Source organism: Barbatula barbatula (genome assembly GCF_947034865.1).
Source record: "Barbatula barbatula genome assembly, chromosome: 21".
NCBI classification, from domain to species: domain Eukaryota; kingdom Metazoa; phylum Chordata; class Actinopteri; order Cypriniformes; family Nemacheilidae; genus Barbatula; species Barbatula barbatula.
In genome coordinates, this window is record NC_136784.1 from 2,322,386 (window position 1) to 2,341,404 (window position 19,019).

The 19,019-nt window shown below is 40.0% G+C and overlaps 1 protein-coding gene across 3 annotated transcripts in view; it reads right to left on the reverse strand.

Moving 5' to 3' along the window:
• The window catches only part of khdrbs3 (KH domain containing, RNA binding, signal transduction associated 3), an 86,792-nt gene extending 73,693 nt beyond the window's left edge, over positions 1-13,099 (reverse strand). Inside the window, exons 1-2 of one of the 3 annotated variants that reach the window (XM_079485670.1) lie at positions 12,941-13,097; positions 12,694-12,855 (exon numbers count right to left, since the gene is read on the reverse strand). In XM_079485670.1, coding sequence (XP_079341796.1) covers positions 12,694-12,784 — 91 coding nt within the window. In that variant the 5' untranslated portion in view covers positions 12,785-12,855; positions 12,941-13,097. Of the gene's footprint in view, positions 1-12,693 lie in introns of all 3 variants that reach the window. The other 2 variants (XM_079485669.1, XM_079485671.1) reach the window with 2 other exon arrangements.
• Positions 13,100-19,019: the final 5,920 nt, after the last annotated feature.

Below are 19,019 nucleotides of genomic sequence, written 5' to 3' on the forward strand. Positions count from 1 at the left end.
CAGTTAAGGAACAGTTTACCCAAAATGAAAATTCTGTCTTCATTTTCCCAACCTGGAGTTGTTGCGAACCTGTATTAATGTCTTTAGTTTGTTCTGATGAACACAGAGACAGTTCTTGGCTACGATTGACTACCATAGATATAAAATAGCTTCGTAAATGTATTTATTCTGATGAACACAAAGATATTTTGAAGAATGTAGGAAAGCAAACAGTTCGGGGGTACTTTTGACAACCATTGTCATTTATCCTTCTATGGTGTTCTACTAAGCTATACTTTTAAAAATAAAGGTGCATAAAAGATTCTTCACAGCAATGCCATAGAAGAACAATTTTTGGTTCCACAAAGAACCATTTAGTCAAATGTCTTTTAAAGGACCATTTCTATCTGACCTTTTTATAATCTGAAGAACAATGATGTGGAACAGAAAGGTTCTTCGAATGTTAAAGGGAACCTCCGCCCAAAAATGAAAAGTCTGCTATTAGTTACTCACCCTCAAGTTGTTTCACATCCAAAGGTTCTTCATTTTCCCCAGAATGCAAATTACGGTAGTTTTGGAAGCTATCTGGGTAGAGATCTTTTGAAGCACCTTTATTTTTAAGAGTGTACTGCCCTCTTTCCTCTCCCTCCTTTCCCCTCTCAATTTGACATTTTCTTGAAAGGTACTTTATTGGATTGGATTGCATTGAACATATAACAAAAACATACAGTAAGTCCAAACATTGGAGTAAAATTAAAATAAGGTGCTGAGTAAGGCCTTTATATAGAATGAAATATCAAATAAAGCATATGCAAGTAAACAAATGTAACTGCTTTCTCTCTAACTGCTATCCTTCATCTCCCAAACCACTAATTTCCTCCTCTTCTGTTTCTCATCTCCCTCTCATCCTCCTCGTGTCCTCAGCATCCTTAGCACAAGTTATATCTCCTCTTCTGCAATTAGAACCAGTGTCTCAACACCTTTAAACCACAGATCTATAAGCAGGCCGGGTGTCTATCTCCCTTATCTCTTGCATTGCTCTCACAGGAGCCTGCTGCTGCGTGTATGTACTGCCGCGTCTGCAGGATCACTTTAATCATGTCTCCAGACACAGACATGTGACACTTCAGACCCTTTCAATGAAACGCGTTAGTTCTTTTCTTACAGCAGCATGGACAGACGGTTAGTTATTGAACTAAGCAATAAATAAATGTCTTGATGTTCATTTTCTTCAACGCTGGCATAGCGGTACCCATGTACCGGCACATGGAGCTCTTATGTGCAATGCAAGTTTGAACATGGATCGTAAAACTGGAACAAAAATAATAGATAATAGTATAATTTGTGACCTTGGATAACAATATCAGTCTTAAGTTTTCCATTGATGTCTGGTTTGTTAGGATTGGACGATATTTCGCCGAGATTCGACTCTTTGAAAAGTCCAGATATTGAGAAAAATCGCCTTTAAAGTTGTCCAAATAAAGTCCTTAGCATAGCATATTATACATTTATGGTAGGAAAGTAGAAAATATCATCCTAGAACATGATCTTTACTTAATATCCTAACGAATTTTGGCGTAAAAGAAAAATCTATCATTTAAACCTATACTAAAAATGGCAGACAGGAGGCGTGAAGAGGGAAACTGCTTACAACATATTCACAATGCTGGTGCCTCAAATGTCACATCATACATGCTAAATCCCTTGATACTGTATTTACAATGCAAACATTGACAAATATTACGCATAGCATTGTATGGGTCATTAGCCATCCTGCTTTTCAGAAACCCCAACAGTCCAGTTCTGAACTTCCTCGCAGGTGATTCTAAATCACTTTAAATGAGCAACGGAGTGAAAAGAGCCCTCGACGGCCACCGAGACATCTAGCTAATGGCCTTTCAGACAAAAGCAGAAGGGAAAAGAATGAGCGCAGAACAGACTGCCCACGGTGAAAAGTTTCAGGCTGAGGAAAGAAAACAGACGGCGAGAGGGTGGGCCGAGCGTCTTTAATGAGCTACACGGCTCGAACCTGTTTGTGGCTCTGACGGCCGTGCCGACCATAACAAGCACTGAAGTCCGACAGCACGCCGAGACGCAAACGGTCGAACACTGGGAACCAAGGTTTTATTAAAAAGGAGAGCGAAATAAATTACCTAGAAAAGCGATTAAAGCAAGACGAGTACATTACGATCCGCTGATCCAATAACATTTGACTGGTAGCTCCTGTGAGTTCTGTACGTTCCTCTGACCTTTAAAACAAAGTCCATCAATGTACAGATGAAGCACGCCATTCTCTATCTCTCTCTCTATGCTGTCGAGCTTCACATCTACACTATGTGCTTGTACATCAAATTAAAGGTGTGCTCAAAGTGACTTTAAAACGTAAATGTTATAGGAACAAAACAAATATGGAAAGTATGCACACTAGACCCAAACATACTATATAGAACGTACTGTTTTAATGGTCAAGAAGTATGCAATGGGTCCATCCAGTTTTTCATTATACAGCCAAGAAAAAGGAAGAGAAATACGGATAGAAAGTGAAGCAGGTACCTTGAACTCTATGTCGAAGTATGTAGTGCATCATAAAACATCCAGGGGTGCAGATGTTTGCCGGGAACTGTCAACTCTGCTGAGGACGAAGCTGAAATTTCATTCTCTGAGCACTACAGCCATGTGTGTTTATGTAACAATTCGACTAAACCACACAAGAATTATGTTCCTAGCGCAACGATATAAAAACACCAGATGTTCTGACAGTAAACGTGGGGAGAAGATTTAGGGAAATCAACGAAAAGCAGTTACGCTATTTGTTTTGCTAATCTTCACACAAAGAAGCAAGTAAATCTGACTCAATCTGCAATTACAAGAAATGCGCGCTTTAGTTAACACAAACAAACACACTGTGAGAGTTTCTTAGCTTCATAGGGGAAAGCCGCTGGATCGTAAAAACATCCTGCAATGCAAAAAAAGAGACGCTCTATTGTGCGAAACTGGATTTTTGCTGTTTAAAAGCTACAATCTCTACATTTCTGGGGCAAAATAAATAAATAAGTGATTGATCAAGTTAGCCACAAGTCAATGCTCGAAACAGCATCCTTATATTATCCCGTTTCACAACGTTGACCCAAATAGCAAAGGTACGTCTGAAAGATGTGATAAATGTCTTAGAAAGAGCAGTTTCAAATACATTCTCAATCATAAACATTACGGACATCTTCTAGATGTATATATGACACTGATAAAATGAGCAAACAATCAAAAACATACATTTTGCAGATGTAAATGCAGACATCAAATAGACGTCTTCCAGATGTATTTGTGCTTTCAGAGGAGCTTAAATGGATGACTTATAATTTGAGCTGTCGGGTTTCATGGCATGTCATTTTGACGTCATTTGACTTCAACCTACATAAAGATGAACCCACATGAATTTTTAAATGTTATGTTTTCCATAAAGTATTGAACCTATAATTTTATGTTTCGAACAGATATGGTGACGGGGCAAACCTTACAAAGTGCAGCTTTAATAAAAATAGCTGTTTGCAAATGTTTCAAATAACAAGGTTACAAGATCACATTAGCAACATATTACCGCCCATTTCTTACACGTCAGCACTTTAAATTCAGCATTACGGTTTACTCTGACAGGTGTAAACAAGCGAGAGTAGACCGTTTACAAAGACATGCTTTAAAGATACCAACATGACCTGATCAAATAAATGGTCAGAGAGATAAAAAACGAAACCGCTTTTTATTTATAAGTAGACTTCTCGGAAAAAAGGAAATGCTATAAAAGTGTAGAACACTGCTACTTTGCATAGTATAAGGAACACAGATTACCCATAATTCATCAGCATTAAAAAGTATTGCATCGGCACATGCGGTTCACTTACTCAAGCCAACAATTTAAGTGTGTAATTGTTGTAATAATTATTGGGGATGTTTATTGACCTGACGTTATAAAGAGAGAAAATGCTCCGTAATCATGTTTTAACAACAGAACCAAGCAGACCCCCAGGAGCCGCTGGAACCGATGGGAGTAAGCGCTTCTCCTCCTCTTTGCATGGTTGTACAAAAAATTAATAAATAACAGCATAAAGCTTCCAGCTCAGAGCTTTTAGACCTCCATACACAAGAGATAAGGCATCACGCACACACATACAAAGCGTTATAGGGTATAATGGGGGAAAAACTGAAGATACAGCAGGGCTATGGAGGGGCATGAATCTTTAATAGCGCAGAAGCGAAGAAACAGGATATGGGTAAATGAAACTTAAGTGGATTTTCAAGCTTTTGGAGAAAGAAGTTATTTAGTAATGCGCTGAGAGTAATGCGTGTGAGACGGAGACAGAGGGGGAAGCTTGATTTTCTTTTCAAAGGCCGTTCTTGACCATTACAAGGATTATATTATAAGAGAGCACATCCGGATGATATCATCAGCAGACACATTACAGGTTTTTCATTGAACTTTAATTATTCTATCTAGATATCCCCGAGCTGAACATATTGTGCTTTCACTGCAATTTTTTTTGCATAAATAAAAATGTGTTTTTGTCACACAAAAAAGTTTTTGTCCAAACATCCTTAAAACAAGATTCATGTATTTGAGAAGCAAAATTATAGATATTGTTTCTTTTTGTTTTTGTCTTGTTTATGACTAAATATACGATTTAATAAAAACTTTTAAGTCACTTGTACCATTTCAATAGCTAATATTGGGTTTTGAACATTTGGGCCTTTTACGAAACAGCTTCGGTTCAAGTATTCTCAGATTCAACGAAAAAACATACCGGAAAAAATGACAGTACCTACAAAATCCACGAACAAAGAAAAGAATTTCTCAGTTTTACTCAGTTTCTACCGATCTGAGAGACGTCTACATGCATCCGACATCTAAACATAAACATCCGGCAGAATCCATAAATTAAAATGATCAAATATACATTTTACATATACAGTACATTTACCCAACCCTTTGTCATTTCAAGCCTGTATGATTATTGAAGAATGCTGCACATTTTGAAGAATGATCTGGCAATTGATCAATGGCGGTACGCATTCACTATTGTATGGACACAAAACCAACGCAAGTCATTGGGTACCGCTGTTGTTTTGTTCCCAACATTCTTCGAAATGTCTTCTTTTGTGTTCTGGAGGAGAAATTCGTCATTCGTTTTTGGGTGAATTATCCAATCGATCTATGTATCAGTCCATCTGTGTGTCTGCTATGAAATCTTAAAACCAAAGACTTTAAAACTCTTTTTAATCTTCACAACATGTCAAGTTTTGCGTTGACAAGCATTTGGTTATTTCTAGGTATTATATAGTCGCTGTTATAAGTACATCTTTGGAGTTTAAATTCATTTTGATTCAACTTCATTAAGTTCGCATTTGAATCCCCTGTAACGGGCATTGTCAATTCATCTCTACACACACACGCAGAGAGACAATAGCACACATACTGAGCTTCCAGCAGGAAACTTAAGCATCCCAAGTGGAAGCCGTTGGATTTGAGAAACACCCTGCGTTGCGAAGACAAAAAAAACACCTCCTAATGTGTGAACATTGCAGATTTCTCTCAATCACACCCATATCCGTCCCGCCTCCCAGTGATACCCTGTCCAACAAATCCAGCCTCTCCGCCAGCTATCCTTTCTCTCCTCCTGACAGAAGCACCCCGCCATCTGTATCCGAGAGCCATCTTCAGTCCGACAACACACACTATGGAGAGCCCTCCAATTTACATACCGTCAAATTCTCCTCCTCATCTCTTTCTTTATTTGTCCCTTATACATCCTGCCCTCTCGCGGTTTACCTCTCTCTTTTCATACGTTGCGTTTCCAATTTCATTCTTCCATTTCGCCAGCCTATTGCCTTCTCTCCCTTCCGTTTGAAATTTAATTTGGTGGCGGTCCTTCATAAATAACTTTCTCCCTACGGAAGGAGTGCGGCCTTATTCAAACTGTAGCCCGGAGCACAAAGACATACTGATTAACAGACTCTCTCTCTTTATTTCTCTCTCTCTCTCTTATCGTCTGTTATCCAGGGCTGCTGTTGTACTGTCCTGTGCATTAACATCCTGCAACGGTGGAAGATTAATACTGTATAATTGAGGAGAGAGCACCGCAGGGGCGGATTGGTGGCCTAGATTAGTGCCGGGTTAGCGGACAGTCCACTTTTGTAAGTACGGAACACTCCTCAGCGTAGATTAGCTTTAAGGACGGTTGAGCTGTCTTGAGCCCCTGTCCTGTCTGGTACAAAGCCTTTCCTTCTGCAAACAAGGAGCTTGGGCATCATTTAAAGGAACAGTTCACCCAGAAATAAAATTGCGTTATTTAAAAGAATTGAAAATATTCTGAAGCCGTACATCCTATGTATTTGGGCCTAGGTGCAACACTGTTCTCATAAAATATGTGATGCCGGGGGCCTTTGAAACGTCTGTATGTTTAAATTCTGAATGTTTAAACATGTTAACTTCTTTTCGTTACAAAAACAAACATTTATTTGTGGAATAATTGACGTTGACCAAATCAGCCAATAAGAGACCAGAATTCCATCAGTATGCGGTTTTAAAAGCATCTCAGGGCAAGACCACAAGAATAAAATTGGCTTAATAAAATGCTTACGTCTACATTTAATGTTCTACATCTATTTAAGATTTAATATTCACAACATAATTGCCATAGATGCATTTGTGTTATTCTACATTATTATACTTAAAGGGCGGGTGCAACAGTGTTTCTTGCCTTCTGACTTCTTTATAATGTTAAACGTGCTGGCTCCTAAGGCTTCACATGGACAACTTGTCAAAATACGAGTTAGACGTAGGCATGGGCCGGTATGATATTTTGGCGCTATAATAACCTTGATCAAAACTGCCACGGTTTCACGGTATTGCAGTATAGCTATTACAACCCTTAAATGTAAAATTTCCAAATGTCTGCAAATACAAAAAAATACTTTTCAACTGGACATGATACATTTAATGTTGAACCAAAATACACATTGTGTGTCAGGTAATAATAAAGGCCTTAAAATGACAATATCCTTTCAAAACAAATTTTGGTCAAATATATTAGACATAAACATCAAATATTGCATTACATGATTTAATTATAAATTTTTCTGTAAACACAGCTCATAACTTAGAAACGGTATCATGTGGTTTTGAAACCTTGACTCTTTTAAACCTCGGTATACCTCGAAATCGGTATTCGACTCATGCGTAGTTAGACGTAACGCGTGGTATTTCTAAGGTTCGTATAGGTTTCGAAAAGTTTTTTTTCTGGCATTTTCTTAGTCCCTTATTGGATAATTCTCCTGGACAAGCACGGCCACACGTCAATCAGCCTGAGCGGGAGAAAGAGCACGCCCATCAATGAGCTTCGTTTGATGTACTTAAGTTCAGCTGTGTTTGTTAGTTCACTGCATTTCGGTTAAGGAAAGCTTTGGAACGTTGGATATAACGCTGGATCGTGTGAAACTGACAGACTGAGCAATCCTAGCGCTAGAAGATGCCAGACATGAACCACACACGCTAAGTGAAACTGCGTCAAATGTCTGTGTTTTGTTGGCAATCAGCGCATACGTGCATGATGTAAACAATACAAACTAATCGTGAATCAAGGTTTTTTAATGGCATTAATACGTTTTTCCTTAGATAAAACTATTGTATAACTTCATAAGACTTCGAACATAGTATGTAAAATTAAGCAAATAAATCCTCCTGTTATGTGCACATATGTTGACCCCACAAATGTTTTAATATGTGTATTCCTCAAATATTTTTACTCAGACTTTACCGAAATCATATTTTTAAATAAAATATTAAAACAAAACATTACTGGATTAATTGTCTTTGGATATTTGACTGCTGCGCTAAAATAAAACGAAACGGCATGAAAATAACCAAAATCAAGACACTTTTCAGAAGATGACACTTTCAAAGTCCTATAGCAGGAGGTTTAAAAACAAAGCTTTGCGGTTCAATTCACGTGACTTAATATAACGACAGACTTTAACTTTTTGGTGAAGTGTTTCGTAATTGGACGAATGCCCAAAGTCTCTCTCAGCGATTCAAGGAAACACTGCAGCACTGGAGGATCATGCGAAGCCACAGATCCCTCTGTAAGATCGCCGCACATCACGCCACGGATTTTGTAGTTCTCAAGGGCAATTTGGAAAGGGTGGGAGGGAGGACCGGAGTGCCGCGGTTTGCTCAAACATGCAGAGACAGTATTTCACAGTTACACGCTCCGGCTCATTATCCCTGACCCGCGGTGTCGAATCAGTGCTCGCCGTCTGAGATTCCAGGCTCATTTGTTTTCGAGCTGACCTGAGAAAGCCCCCACGCGGAAACTGCTGAGACTGACAAACGCAGGCACAAAACTGTCATCTTTTTCTCTTACCCTCAAAGAGAATGAGAAGCGTGGCACGTTTTCCACATCGGTGCCTTTTATGGGGGATGAGAACGCTTTAAAATCACCCATCCCATCACGCAAGGCCTGCTCAAGATGATTACACCTGTGGAAGAGCTGAGAAACAGTGCTGGCCGGAGAATAGGAACGTTTGAGGTGACTCACAATCCTTTGCATTTTGCAAAGTATGAAAGCGGTTTCTTTCTACAACGACACACCTGACATTCATGGGCTGGTCTTACTCATAAAACTAACACGATTTGTGATCGTTTAAGTGGCTTATTCAATTGTTGAAGGAACAACAAAAGAACGCTGACTCAACCAACGGGGTGAGTTTGTGCAAGGTTAATGGTTTGGAACGGAAACCGGAGTGTTTTAATCTCGGAATAACGATTGATGTTGTTATTGACACTGAAATGATATTTTAAGTATCAGTCGATCTGGCGCAACCGTGAGACCAAAGCGCACGGCTAGCCGACTCTATGACACGACTACAAACTTTAATCAGATGTTAAGGGTAAAATCAATGTGTTGACTGCAGTTAACAAGCAGTCATTAGATTTTACGAGGAACAGTTCGAGTCTCTTAGGAAACATCTCTCAATACACAGATGGAAAGTCAAAGAGAGAGAGAAAGGAGACGGAAAGATGATGTCTATATAAATCCTTTCGGCAAAAAGACTTCCTGCTATAAAGCACTTGCCATTAGCTGCCTACGCAAGAGCAAGAAAATAAAAGAATAGCATTAAATGTACTAAACTATGGATCCAATTTCTGCCAAGTCAGTATGAAATATAACAGATAGAGATGCACAATTCAAATCAGATACAACATTTTAAATCGCATTATTTTCATGTTCCACTCAGATCTTTTGGTGCATGTATTTATAGTGTAAATACTAACAATGTTAACCCTCTTTTTTTAAGATAAAAGTCACTTCATATTACAAAAAAGTACATTAGTTCTGTGTTTCCAAAGCAATGCATTCGTAGAGAGGCACACATCTATCATTTGCAACCCGACATTGTAGTAGATCATCAAGAGATGCATTATCCGTTTTGTCAGCTATACATACAATTTTTCATAGATGGCTCAATAGTGACTTTTTTATGATATTGAACAGTTGTATTGTACAATCGAAAGCCAGTCCGTGAACACTCGAGCGCAGAATGACCTGTGGAATCAAACACTGGATGGTTCAAAACAGCGGTTCTCAAACTGGGTGGCCCCAAGATGGGTCCGGGGAGCAGCATATTTTGGGACGTTTTATGACCTACTGAATTGATGTTCCAGCTTTGAATAACTGAATGTTTTAGGTTTAATTAACAACCAACCTGAACTCAAATCAGCCATCCAAATATACATATAGATAGAAGAGATAAAGCTGCCGCACAGAGCGTCAGTGAGACAGCCATGATCATCTCAATCAAGTGCCACTGCTTTCTCAATTTATCTCTCTCTCTCTCTCTCTCTCTCTCTCTCTTTCTCTCGCTCTATCGTGCTATCTCTATCTTTCAGTCTTTGATGCATTGCCAGGCGCTGTTTCTGTTAGCTGGTGGGCGGTTTAGAAAGCCGGCATACAGCCACGGACCAGAGGGCAAGAAAAATACTTTTTTTTTCCACAGATCTTTTTATGATAGCAGGGAATCAACGTGTCACCCTGACAGTGTATCTTATAGACCATCTTACACCGTACATGCTACGCTCAGCGCCTGGGGAACCTGCAAAGGAGTTTGTTTCTGACGTCTTTAAGGGTTGGAGCATGAGATGGGCTTAAGGATCTGGCTTAAAATCTTTAGGTAAAAATTTGAATGTGATGTATAATAAGAGATAAGAGATAAGAAATGCATTCTTTTGAAACCTGCAACTAGGTATATGTGAGTGTTTTTAGTATTAACTGGTGAATTAAACGTTTTCCAGCCACTGTTGTGGATCAGTTTTTAATGTAATGAAGAGTAATTACGCTTAATTCCTCATTACCGCATCCTACACTTTCTAAAGCAATCAAGTTAAAGACCGTGTGAGATTTAGGGGTTTATTGACTGTTGATTATAACTCCCACTTCATTCGTTTCCAACCAGCGAAGATCTGTTCAGCGACGTGCGCACGAACGCCTGTGTGTACGCCATGTTTATTTGTACTGTGTGTCGTTTCTCTTCCTCTGCCAATTACATAATTTAGTTAAGAATTTTGAGATGAGAGCTCCTCGACGTGACACCGTGAGCCATCTGGGGTGTGCTAGAGATAAGAGCGCCGTCTAATTCTGAAGATTTGGCAGCCACGTAAACATCTCCAAACCCCAGGATGCCTGCGCGGATCTCTGCCAATAAAACATTCAGAGATGTTAGCTAATTACTTGCAAATTGAGTCTTTCTTTATGAAAAAGCATGCATATAAACTCATGAAGCAGTGTCTCGCTCGCTCGCTTCTACCCCCGTCCCTCTCTCCCTTTCTCTGTGGTGGTTCGTGAACTCATTTCTGTGAGATGAATCGTCCAAGAACGGTCTAGAAGTTAGAAATCTGTCCTTGGGTCATCATGTCTCCTGTCTCCCTGCTAAAAGGCCAGCTTATTTCTTGTAAAGAAAGAGAGACAGCATCGATAAGTAGAGAGATGGAGTGATAGGACGGAAAAGTGCTGAGTGTGAAAGTGTGAAAATGTATTAGCACTGCCTCAACGCCGGTTATATCCCGGCTCTCCGTCCTGACAGAAACACTCTGTCTTTCTTACACCAAACCCGATTTCGCTGCGGAAATCTCGGTTACTGAATTTTTTCCTCGTCTGAAAATATCTCGACAACAGTCTTCGCCTGGCATCTCGGATGGAGAGAGAGAGAAAAAAGCAGAACTACACAGTTCCACCGTCATAATCATACCGGGAAGCAAAATTCAACATTTTGGCCAAGATCTCATTTTTGAGCTGTAAGGACAAAGCAGGTCCATCAGAGAGGTTTGTATACTGTAGTAACAGTCAACCAAAAGAGCAAACATTTCACAGATGTTGCCTTGCATAACCATTTTAGGTGAAATATGCTTTAAGAAGTAGGCATCACAACGCCATTATTGTATAAGCAGTTGCACAGAAAGAACCTGCAAACATGCTTTATTAAACCACATCCGTGAGCTGCAAGACATTCAGCCACCCCACTGAGAAAAGTGGAAAAGTAACAGTCGGAACTCGCTTTAATTCAAGACTGACTTTACCAGGGTGCACACAGCATCTCCAACACACCAGTACAGCAGATCTAAAGACTTCACATCAGCATTAAATTGTTTCATGAGTAAATATAATTTTAATAAATCAAACTGCTGCGACTCAAACTGTTCTCTGTTCTGCATATTGCTACTTATACAGAAAACCAAAACCGTTCCCCCAATTTTTTAATGATCCATGGTTAAACTTTAGTAAGCATAATGGTTACTATAGTTTGTATTGATACGTATCATAATTCAATAATCAAAATCTGACAAATGAAACATGTTAATGCAGCTTTACCATAATAAAACCATAGTTTGTTTTTCTAAGGCCGTTATTGGAATGAAGAAAGAAAACGGACTCTAGGATCTCTTTCCTAAAGGTTTTTCTAAAACTTTGAAATGCCCAGTTTGGAGACCTGCGTTTCATTTCTCTCCAAAAAGGCAAAAGCTGCCACGTTAAGACCGGATTAAAAGCTTTCTCTGTTGAACACACTTCGCTCGCTGTTAATTTGTTTTAGATGCCCAAAAGACTTCACTTTCATTGCGGAGACGCGACTAGTCCGTGAGCTACAATCAGACTTCAGACAGATCTCGTTTTGGCTCGACGCTCTTAAATCGGATTAATTAATGATTCGAGTCTCACTGGATTCATATCTGCTCCCCTTCTTAATAGGCGCGCGAATGAGCTTATGCTCTTGAGGAATGATAATGCGTAATTGCTCAACAAGGCTATATATTCTATCAGCTATAAATCTTTCAGAATTGTATATTTTCCTTATTGAGTAATAGTAGTATATTTGCCGATTACATTCACATGTGTGTATTTAACATGCACTTTTATCCAAATAACACCGAATCTACATTTACTGTTGTGATGCATTCCAACGGATAGGTAAGGGATAGCCTACTTGGGATTACATTCAGCAAACAGTACGTTAAAATATTGATGGAAGCGAAAATAAAAGATGTTGCAAACACGATAATAAAAAATAATGGATCATCATCTATTATTTTAGACTTCAGCCAGTAATGCGCCGAATGCACAAAACATTGCGTAAAAGAGATGCTCCGGAGTTTCACAGGGATACAGCGGGACAAACCTTGATCCAGAAGCCGCGAGGAGTGTTGGAAGGACGGGTCCAGGGAATCCTTCTCCGCCATCAGCTGTGGCAGGTACTTTTCGATATCCATCTCACCCAGTGCGTCCTGTCCAGTAAAAAGATTGTGGGCAAAGACGAAACGACAGATATCCTTCTTTTGTCCTAAAGCAAGCCAGACACGCGCCAGTCATGAAAGGGAAAACCCCCAAAGATTCTATTAACAACCGATGAACATCTACAACCAAACCAGGAGTTTGTGTTTGTCTGTAGCGACGTTGTGGATAACTGGTGCCATGCGCTTCGCTTTTATCCCATCTGCGGGAAATGCGTCCGTCACACACGTCTCCTCCGGTCAGACTGTCGCTCTCCTCAGTAAACAAGCGCTTTCAAGCTCCCCCTGTTGTATCCACAGGCAACGGCGGCAAGTCCCACATCCTCCGTTGATTGGATGCGGCTGGCGAGATATCGGATACCTTGATGTCAATCAGTCCCGGAGGGCGGGACGCGGGTAGAACTGTCCGAGGTGCTGCAATTTCTGGAGAATGTGGTGATCTGTGGAGACCTTCGCACATATGGAAAGAATAATTTCAAGAGTGTTAGTAATTACATGAGGGATTTGTGTATCCCTCCCTGCAGGTAAACATGGCTATCAATGACTCCTGAGACAAAGTTTAAAGTAAAAACACAATGTTGGATAAACGGGATGGGGATATTTGCACAATATTTGCTTTCAATGATCCAGCGGGCTTAAGGAATTCATCCAAATATGAGGAATATCGTACATTAAATTTAAGGTATTTGCCTAATTGAATTGACAAAAATGCAAACTAAAGCACTTCAGAAAAACTAAAGACTTGCTGGAAATAAAGCATAGATTCCCTACAATTGTTACAATATTTTATTTCTTAAATTGTTCTCAAAGTTGAAAGTTTGCACTTCAAGCATAACTACGCAACATGCATACAAAACTTTTATAGCTCTTTCTTTCTTGTTTGACCAAGACTTACATCTTCCAAAGTGTCCTTTTCACCCACTACATCTCCAGGGAACCCACAACATGAATACCCAAGAAGGCTTACCAACCACAGGGATACTCTGTCTCCATGTCAAAACAGGGCAACATTGAGCGCCAGTCAAATCTGATGTTTGTGGCCTTGAGGGACACGTCAGAACCATGCTCTGGATCTACAGAAAGCAAGGTATGTTAAATTAAGATCTTTACATTTTATTGTAAAGCCTGTTCTCCACAGGTTGCCTGCGGAAGTCTAAACTTAACTCAGAGGAGTCACGAATGTAAAAATAATAAAGGCACCAGCTCAGAACTTACTGATGAGGTCATGCAAGAGTAACAAGAGAGATTGAACGCCGGATAGAAATGCTGTCAGTGTTCCACTGGGAAACCATCGGCTCACTTATCAAGTGCTTTGAGTTTGTTGCACCGGGTATGTGTTGGCTTATTCGGAAAGGGAAAAAAACGACACTGGTTTGCTTCTTGTGTGTGTGTTTCCCAGATGCAGTCATTGAAAAATGGATTGTTTTGGTAAAAGCGCTCTCAGATTGCTGTCCCTACAGAGATACAGCCAAAGGAAGAGAAAAAATCTATTCACCTCTGTGCCCTTTTTATTTTCAGAGGAGGGGTGCAGGAGATGTGGGTGAGGATGTCAAAGGTCAATTTAGGAGCATCACATGCACAGTTCACCAATGACGCAAATTACCTTAGGTTTTTTATACCTGTTGAAAGAAATGAAGATTAAAGCCTACACTAAATAAATCCCCAATATGACAATGTGACAAAGATGGCTTTCTCATGCACTTTTCTGTTGTTTGAATGTATTTATTATGGAAAACGCAAAGGTGGAGGTTTAGGTGGGTGTATGGACCGCAGGCTAAGCGGAAGTTGCATAACATTGAATGTCAAAGTTCTGATGAGCCAAACTCGCTCCGTCTTCAACAACCCTCATACAGGGTTCCGAGATCGGAAAAAGTACATCAGCACTTTTATGTTTGTCCACAGCAAACATCGAGATGATGCGCTGTATGTTTACTGTGTGTGGAATGGGCAGCTTGAAGCGATCGATGAAATGTTTATTTATAGATAGCAGTGGGTTGAGAATATGGAGAGGTTAGTTCTGGGAACAGCTAAAGTTAACAGCACAGAATGGATAGATGCTGTTATATATGCCAGGTTGGGGATGGAGACAAGTATTTTTTGTGGAAATGGTTGCTAACATCACCTTAACATTTCTGCTTCTATAAAACAAACAGTAGAAGCGTGAACATTAGGTCTATCAACAAAAAATTACACCCGTGTTTACACAACTTTTTCACTACTAGAAAAAGTTTTTAACGTAGTTTAAGGGTGATGGTTTAATCTCAGCAAGGGACCATTAAAACCGAGCACAAAAGCACCAATCTCCTCTGAAACATGACTTATTTATAGATATGGTTGCCATCTGGTGCTGTTCTTCTCTGTCTCGACACAAGATAAATCTTCTCCATCAATGGTCGCTTGTCTCTATCCTGCTCCTAATTGCAATATATCACATCATAAAACGATAAATAAACTTTGCTGTTTGTGTTGTTGGTTATGATAGGTGGGTCGCAGAGACGGAATTTGTCCCGGTGGACGCGCGCACCGGTCGTTACCGCGCCAGAGCGCGCAGGGAGGCAACGTGAAACTCTTCATTTAATATCTAAAGTCTCATTAAAAGCAGAGGGGAGATGATCGACGCCCTGGGGTGCCGTGAGTCCCCTAAACAAAAAGCCAAACATCTGCACAAGTGTGCCTGCTTCCTGGGATAAAAGTAATGAGGCACAAAGAATGGGCTTAATGTCTTCTGAATCTGAATGAATCTGATTCTTTTATTTCGTCTAGCATTCTTTTAGGTTTACGTTTGGGTAACTTAAGTTTAATACACGACGACTTCGTCTCGCACGTCTCATTCAAGTGATAAGTGCTGTAATATATTCTGCAGATAATTGTAAAGTTTTACCACCACCACGGGAACAGACCACGTGCCTTCTTTTCTATCCGTTAACGCGCATCACTCGGGAGAATTTGGTGCGCGTAAAGCCTGAATTAAGTCGCTCTTTAAAGCGCACACGAGAAGAGTGAATACATTGGAAGTGACAACACTGGCTCCCTATGGCCAGAACAGGAACGACGAGTGTGGTTACAAGGACAGTTGAGGTGGATCAGGTACAAGGCTGTCTGCAAGACATTTGGCAATCATTCTATTATAAAGAAAAGACGACTTTCTGATCTAGTGAACAAGAATCGTGGGAAATGTAAGTAAACTGGATCGCTCACTTTTCTTTTTAAAACGTTAACGAGTGTTGATGAGCACTGCTGAAGTTTGACACATTTGTGACCCATTCTCTGCAACGACACAAGACTGATAACATTTAGGAAAAACTACGCACAGCTAATGCATATTAATAAGTTCTTCAATTTGTTGTAAAAGTACAACTTTTATAATGTTTGGTCTATCTGTAAAAGAGTTCAGACAAATTTCATCCTGAAATTACGACATTCCCAATGATAAGCAGAATCTTCCCAAGATGACTTCAAGGCTGCAGCCAATAAGTAAGATCCCGTCCACCTGTGAGAGAAAACAAAAGCTGCTTATTTATAAACGCTCCATAAAGTTTTTGAACTTTGGACGGAGCGAATTAAATCCAATTAAATCAAAGTTAAACCAAGTCACCGTGAAAGAACACGACTGTCAAGCAATTCAGCAATAAGACGCGAGACATATGGAATCTGACATCTGTGAGAAAACTGCACATTTGTGTCTTCAGCACTTTGCATGTTCTGCAACTAAAATACATTGTGTGATGAAATCCCCCCACACCAGTGTTTATTTTCCCTCGGGTTAAACCAAATATAGTGTGTAAGGCTTTGTCGAGTTTGTCTACAGCTTTCACATTTATTTAATCCAACCGGTTCACACACGCACACACACACACACAGACACACACACACACACACACACACACATTTACATATATACATACACACACACACACCAATCCGTTAAACGGCCATTCAAACAGAATGATCTTTCAAAGCCTGATCTATCACAGACATTGATCTCCTCTTCACCCTCTTTACGCTCTCTCTTCTCTTTTACACCTTCTCTTTCTCTCTCTCTCTCTCTCTCTCTCTCTCTCTCTCTCTCTCTCTCTCTCTCTCTCTCTCTCTCTCTCATTCTTTAAAAGAAATCGTAATGAGGAGCTGTCAGCTCAATTCAGGTAAACAAATCAATGCCACCTATAGGCTGGGAGTACTCACAAGGTCAACTGTCTCACTCACTTTCCCCGTCTTGGCATTCTCCATTCATGGTCTCTCTCCCTCTTTCTCTCCCGTGCCCCTTTCCCATTTTTGCAGCCCTGTCCAAGAGCTCGGTTATACAGAGAGCTGAGACAAGCTCTTCCTGTACGTTTTTGACCACTACACATATGTTAGAACAAAACACATGCAACAGAATCAAAATGTTATTGTGTGAAATAAAAGAAATCTATTACAAATATTTATATATCGACCTATTTTTTGCTAGAAGTAGTTCTGAATGAAAGGTAATAAAGATATGTAGTGAATGAAAAATGTCCATTTAAAAACCCTGAAAATGAGATATAATGTGAGACTGATGCAATGCAATACGTCTTGTGACGGAACCTCTTCTGGAAAAATGACACAGCGTCACATGACATTCTGATCTGACACTTTTCTCAAACAGCACTTTTCTCATCCTATCCCAGTTCATCTGCAAGCAGCGTTTGAAGGAATATTAATTGAGAGACTAGAGAAAAGAAAGTGGTGAAAAGCTTGAAGATGTGATGACCACAAACAATCAAACTTTATCTTACACATTCTTAGAAAGTTCAAGCTAAAATGCATGGGAAAAATGTAAGGCTACATTTTGTGTCGTCTCTCCTGGAGCGACTCATGCGGTGTTAAAGCAGCGTGTAGGCGGTCACCTCCAGCAAAAGGACGTTAAGACTTGTAGTTTAGTGTGGGCTCTGGCATTTCATTTTGCAATTTTAAAAGGTGTGTAGCACCTTAAAGACCTCGTATTTGCTACTAACAGGCCAGTTTTGAAAGGCTTTGACTCTTGAATTACAATGATACTACCGTTTTCAAAAGGACGCAAAATTCTTCACTGCCTCTGCGGAATTAATTTCAGCAAAATGAAAAAAAGGAACCCATTGCTCGAAAATTCAATTATTCTTTGCGCCACGGACATTTGTGTTTGAGGTCCTCCCCTCACGACAGGCTGAGAAAAAGCTGTCTCTTAATTAAATTTCAAAAGCGCAGGTCTCCTCGAGGAGCATACGCCTGAAAATCACAACCTTTCAGAAGTCAGCCTAACCAGAGATGACTCCAAACGCAATTAACATATTTTTCCAATTGTAAGGGCTGAATGGGGGCCGGAGGGGACACTTATGTGTCTAGGCCTGTCAGGATTTCAGCGCAGCAGAAAAAAAGATGGAGAAATCCACACGTCCATCAAACCCTGAAGCTGAGGAAAGAAGAGTGACGAAGAAGTGTGAAAATAGAAAAAGAGACGGAGTGTGTGTCAAAAATCCCTGTCAGGCAGCAGATGGTGAAATTAGTTTTACTGTAAATTCCTTTGAATATTGAGCGAAATCTGTGAGGAACATTCGGTTAACGAATCAACGCTGTGATGCTGTGATGGACACGCATAAAAATGGGCCTGGAAACTGCTTTGAGATGTCAAATCAACATTGGTTTATCTTGTACGGTCACGAGCATCACCATTTCTTCTGGATGTGATGTTTGCAATGTTCTGGTGGCTAAAAACCACCCTGCTTTGATTTCAAGACATTTCACATGTGATTTGAGGTTGTCAGGCTGACTTAACTCATCTCAGACGGACACAGTGCCATTCCAACACGAGTACTTAACTTTTGTGCGACCAAAGCGCAAAACGAGACTTGATTCATCACTTATATTTAGCGTCAGTCACCGTAAAAAAGCAGGAACTGCAGAAAATAAAATTGAAATTATTCACTCTCTGAGACGGAAAGCAGAGACGTTGATTGATATGGATTGGTTTAATAACCCACTTTTGAAAATAGCAGCATAAAACCAGTCGTCGGATCATTCTTATGGCCAAAGCTGATTTTGCATACAGCATAAAAGCCCATCACTTTAAATTCTTGTCGTGTGCTAGAAAAATAGCTGGCAATCCTAAAGCATTTCACTTTCTGCGATATCTACATTGTAAGTATATTGAATGAGGAGGTCGGGAGTAAGATGTATTCATACTTAAAAATAGTTGTGATGGTCGGCTTAAGAAGGT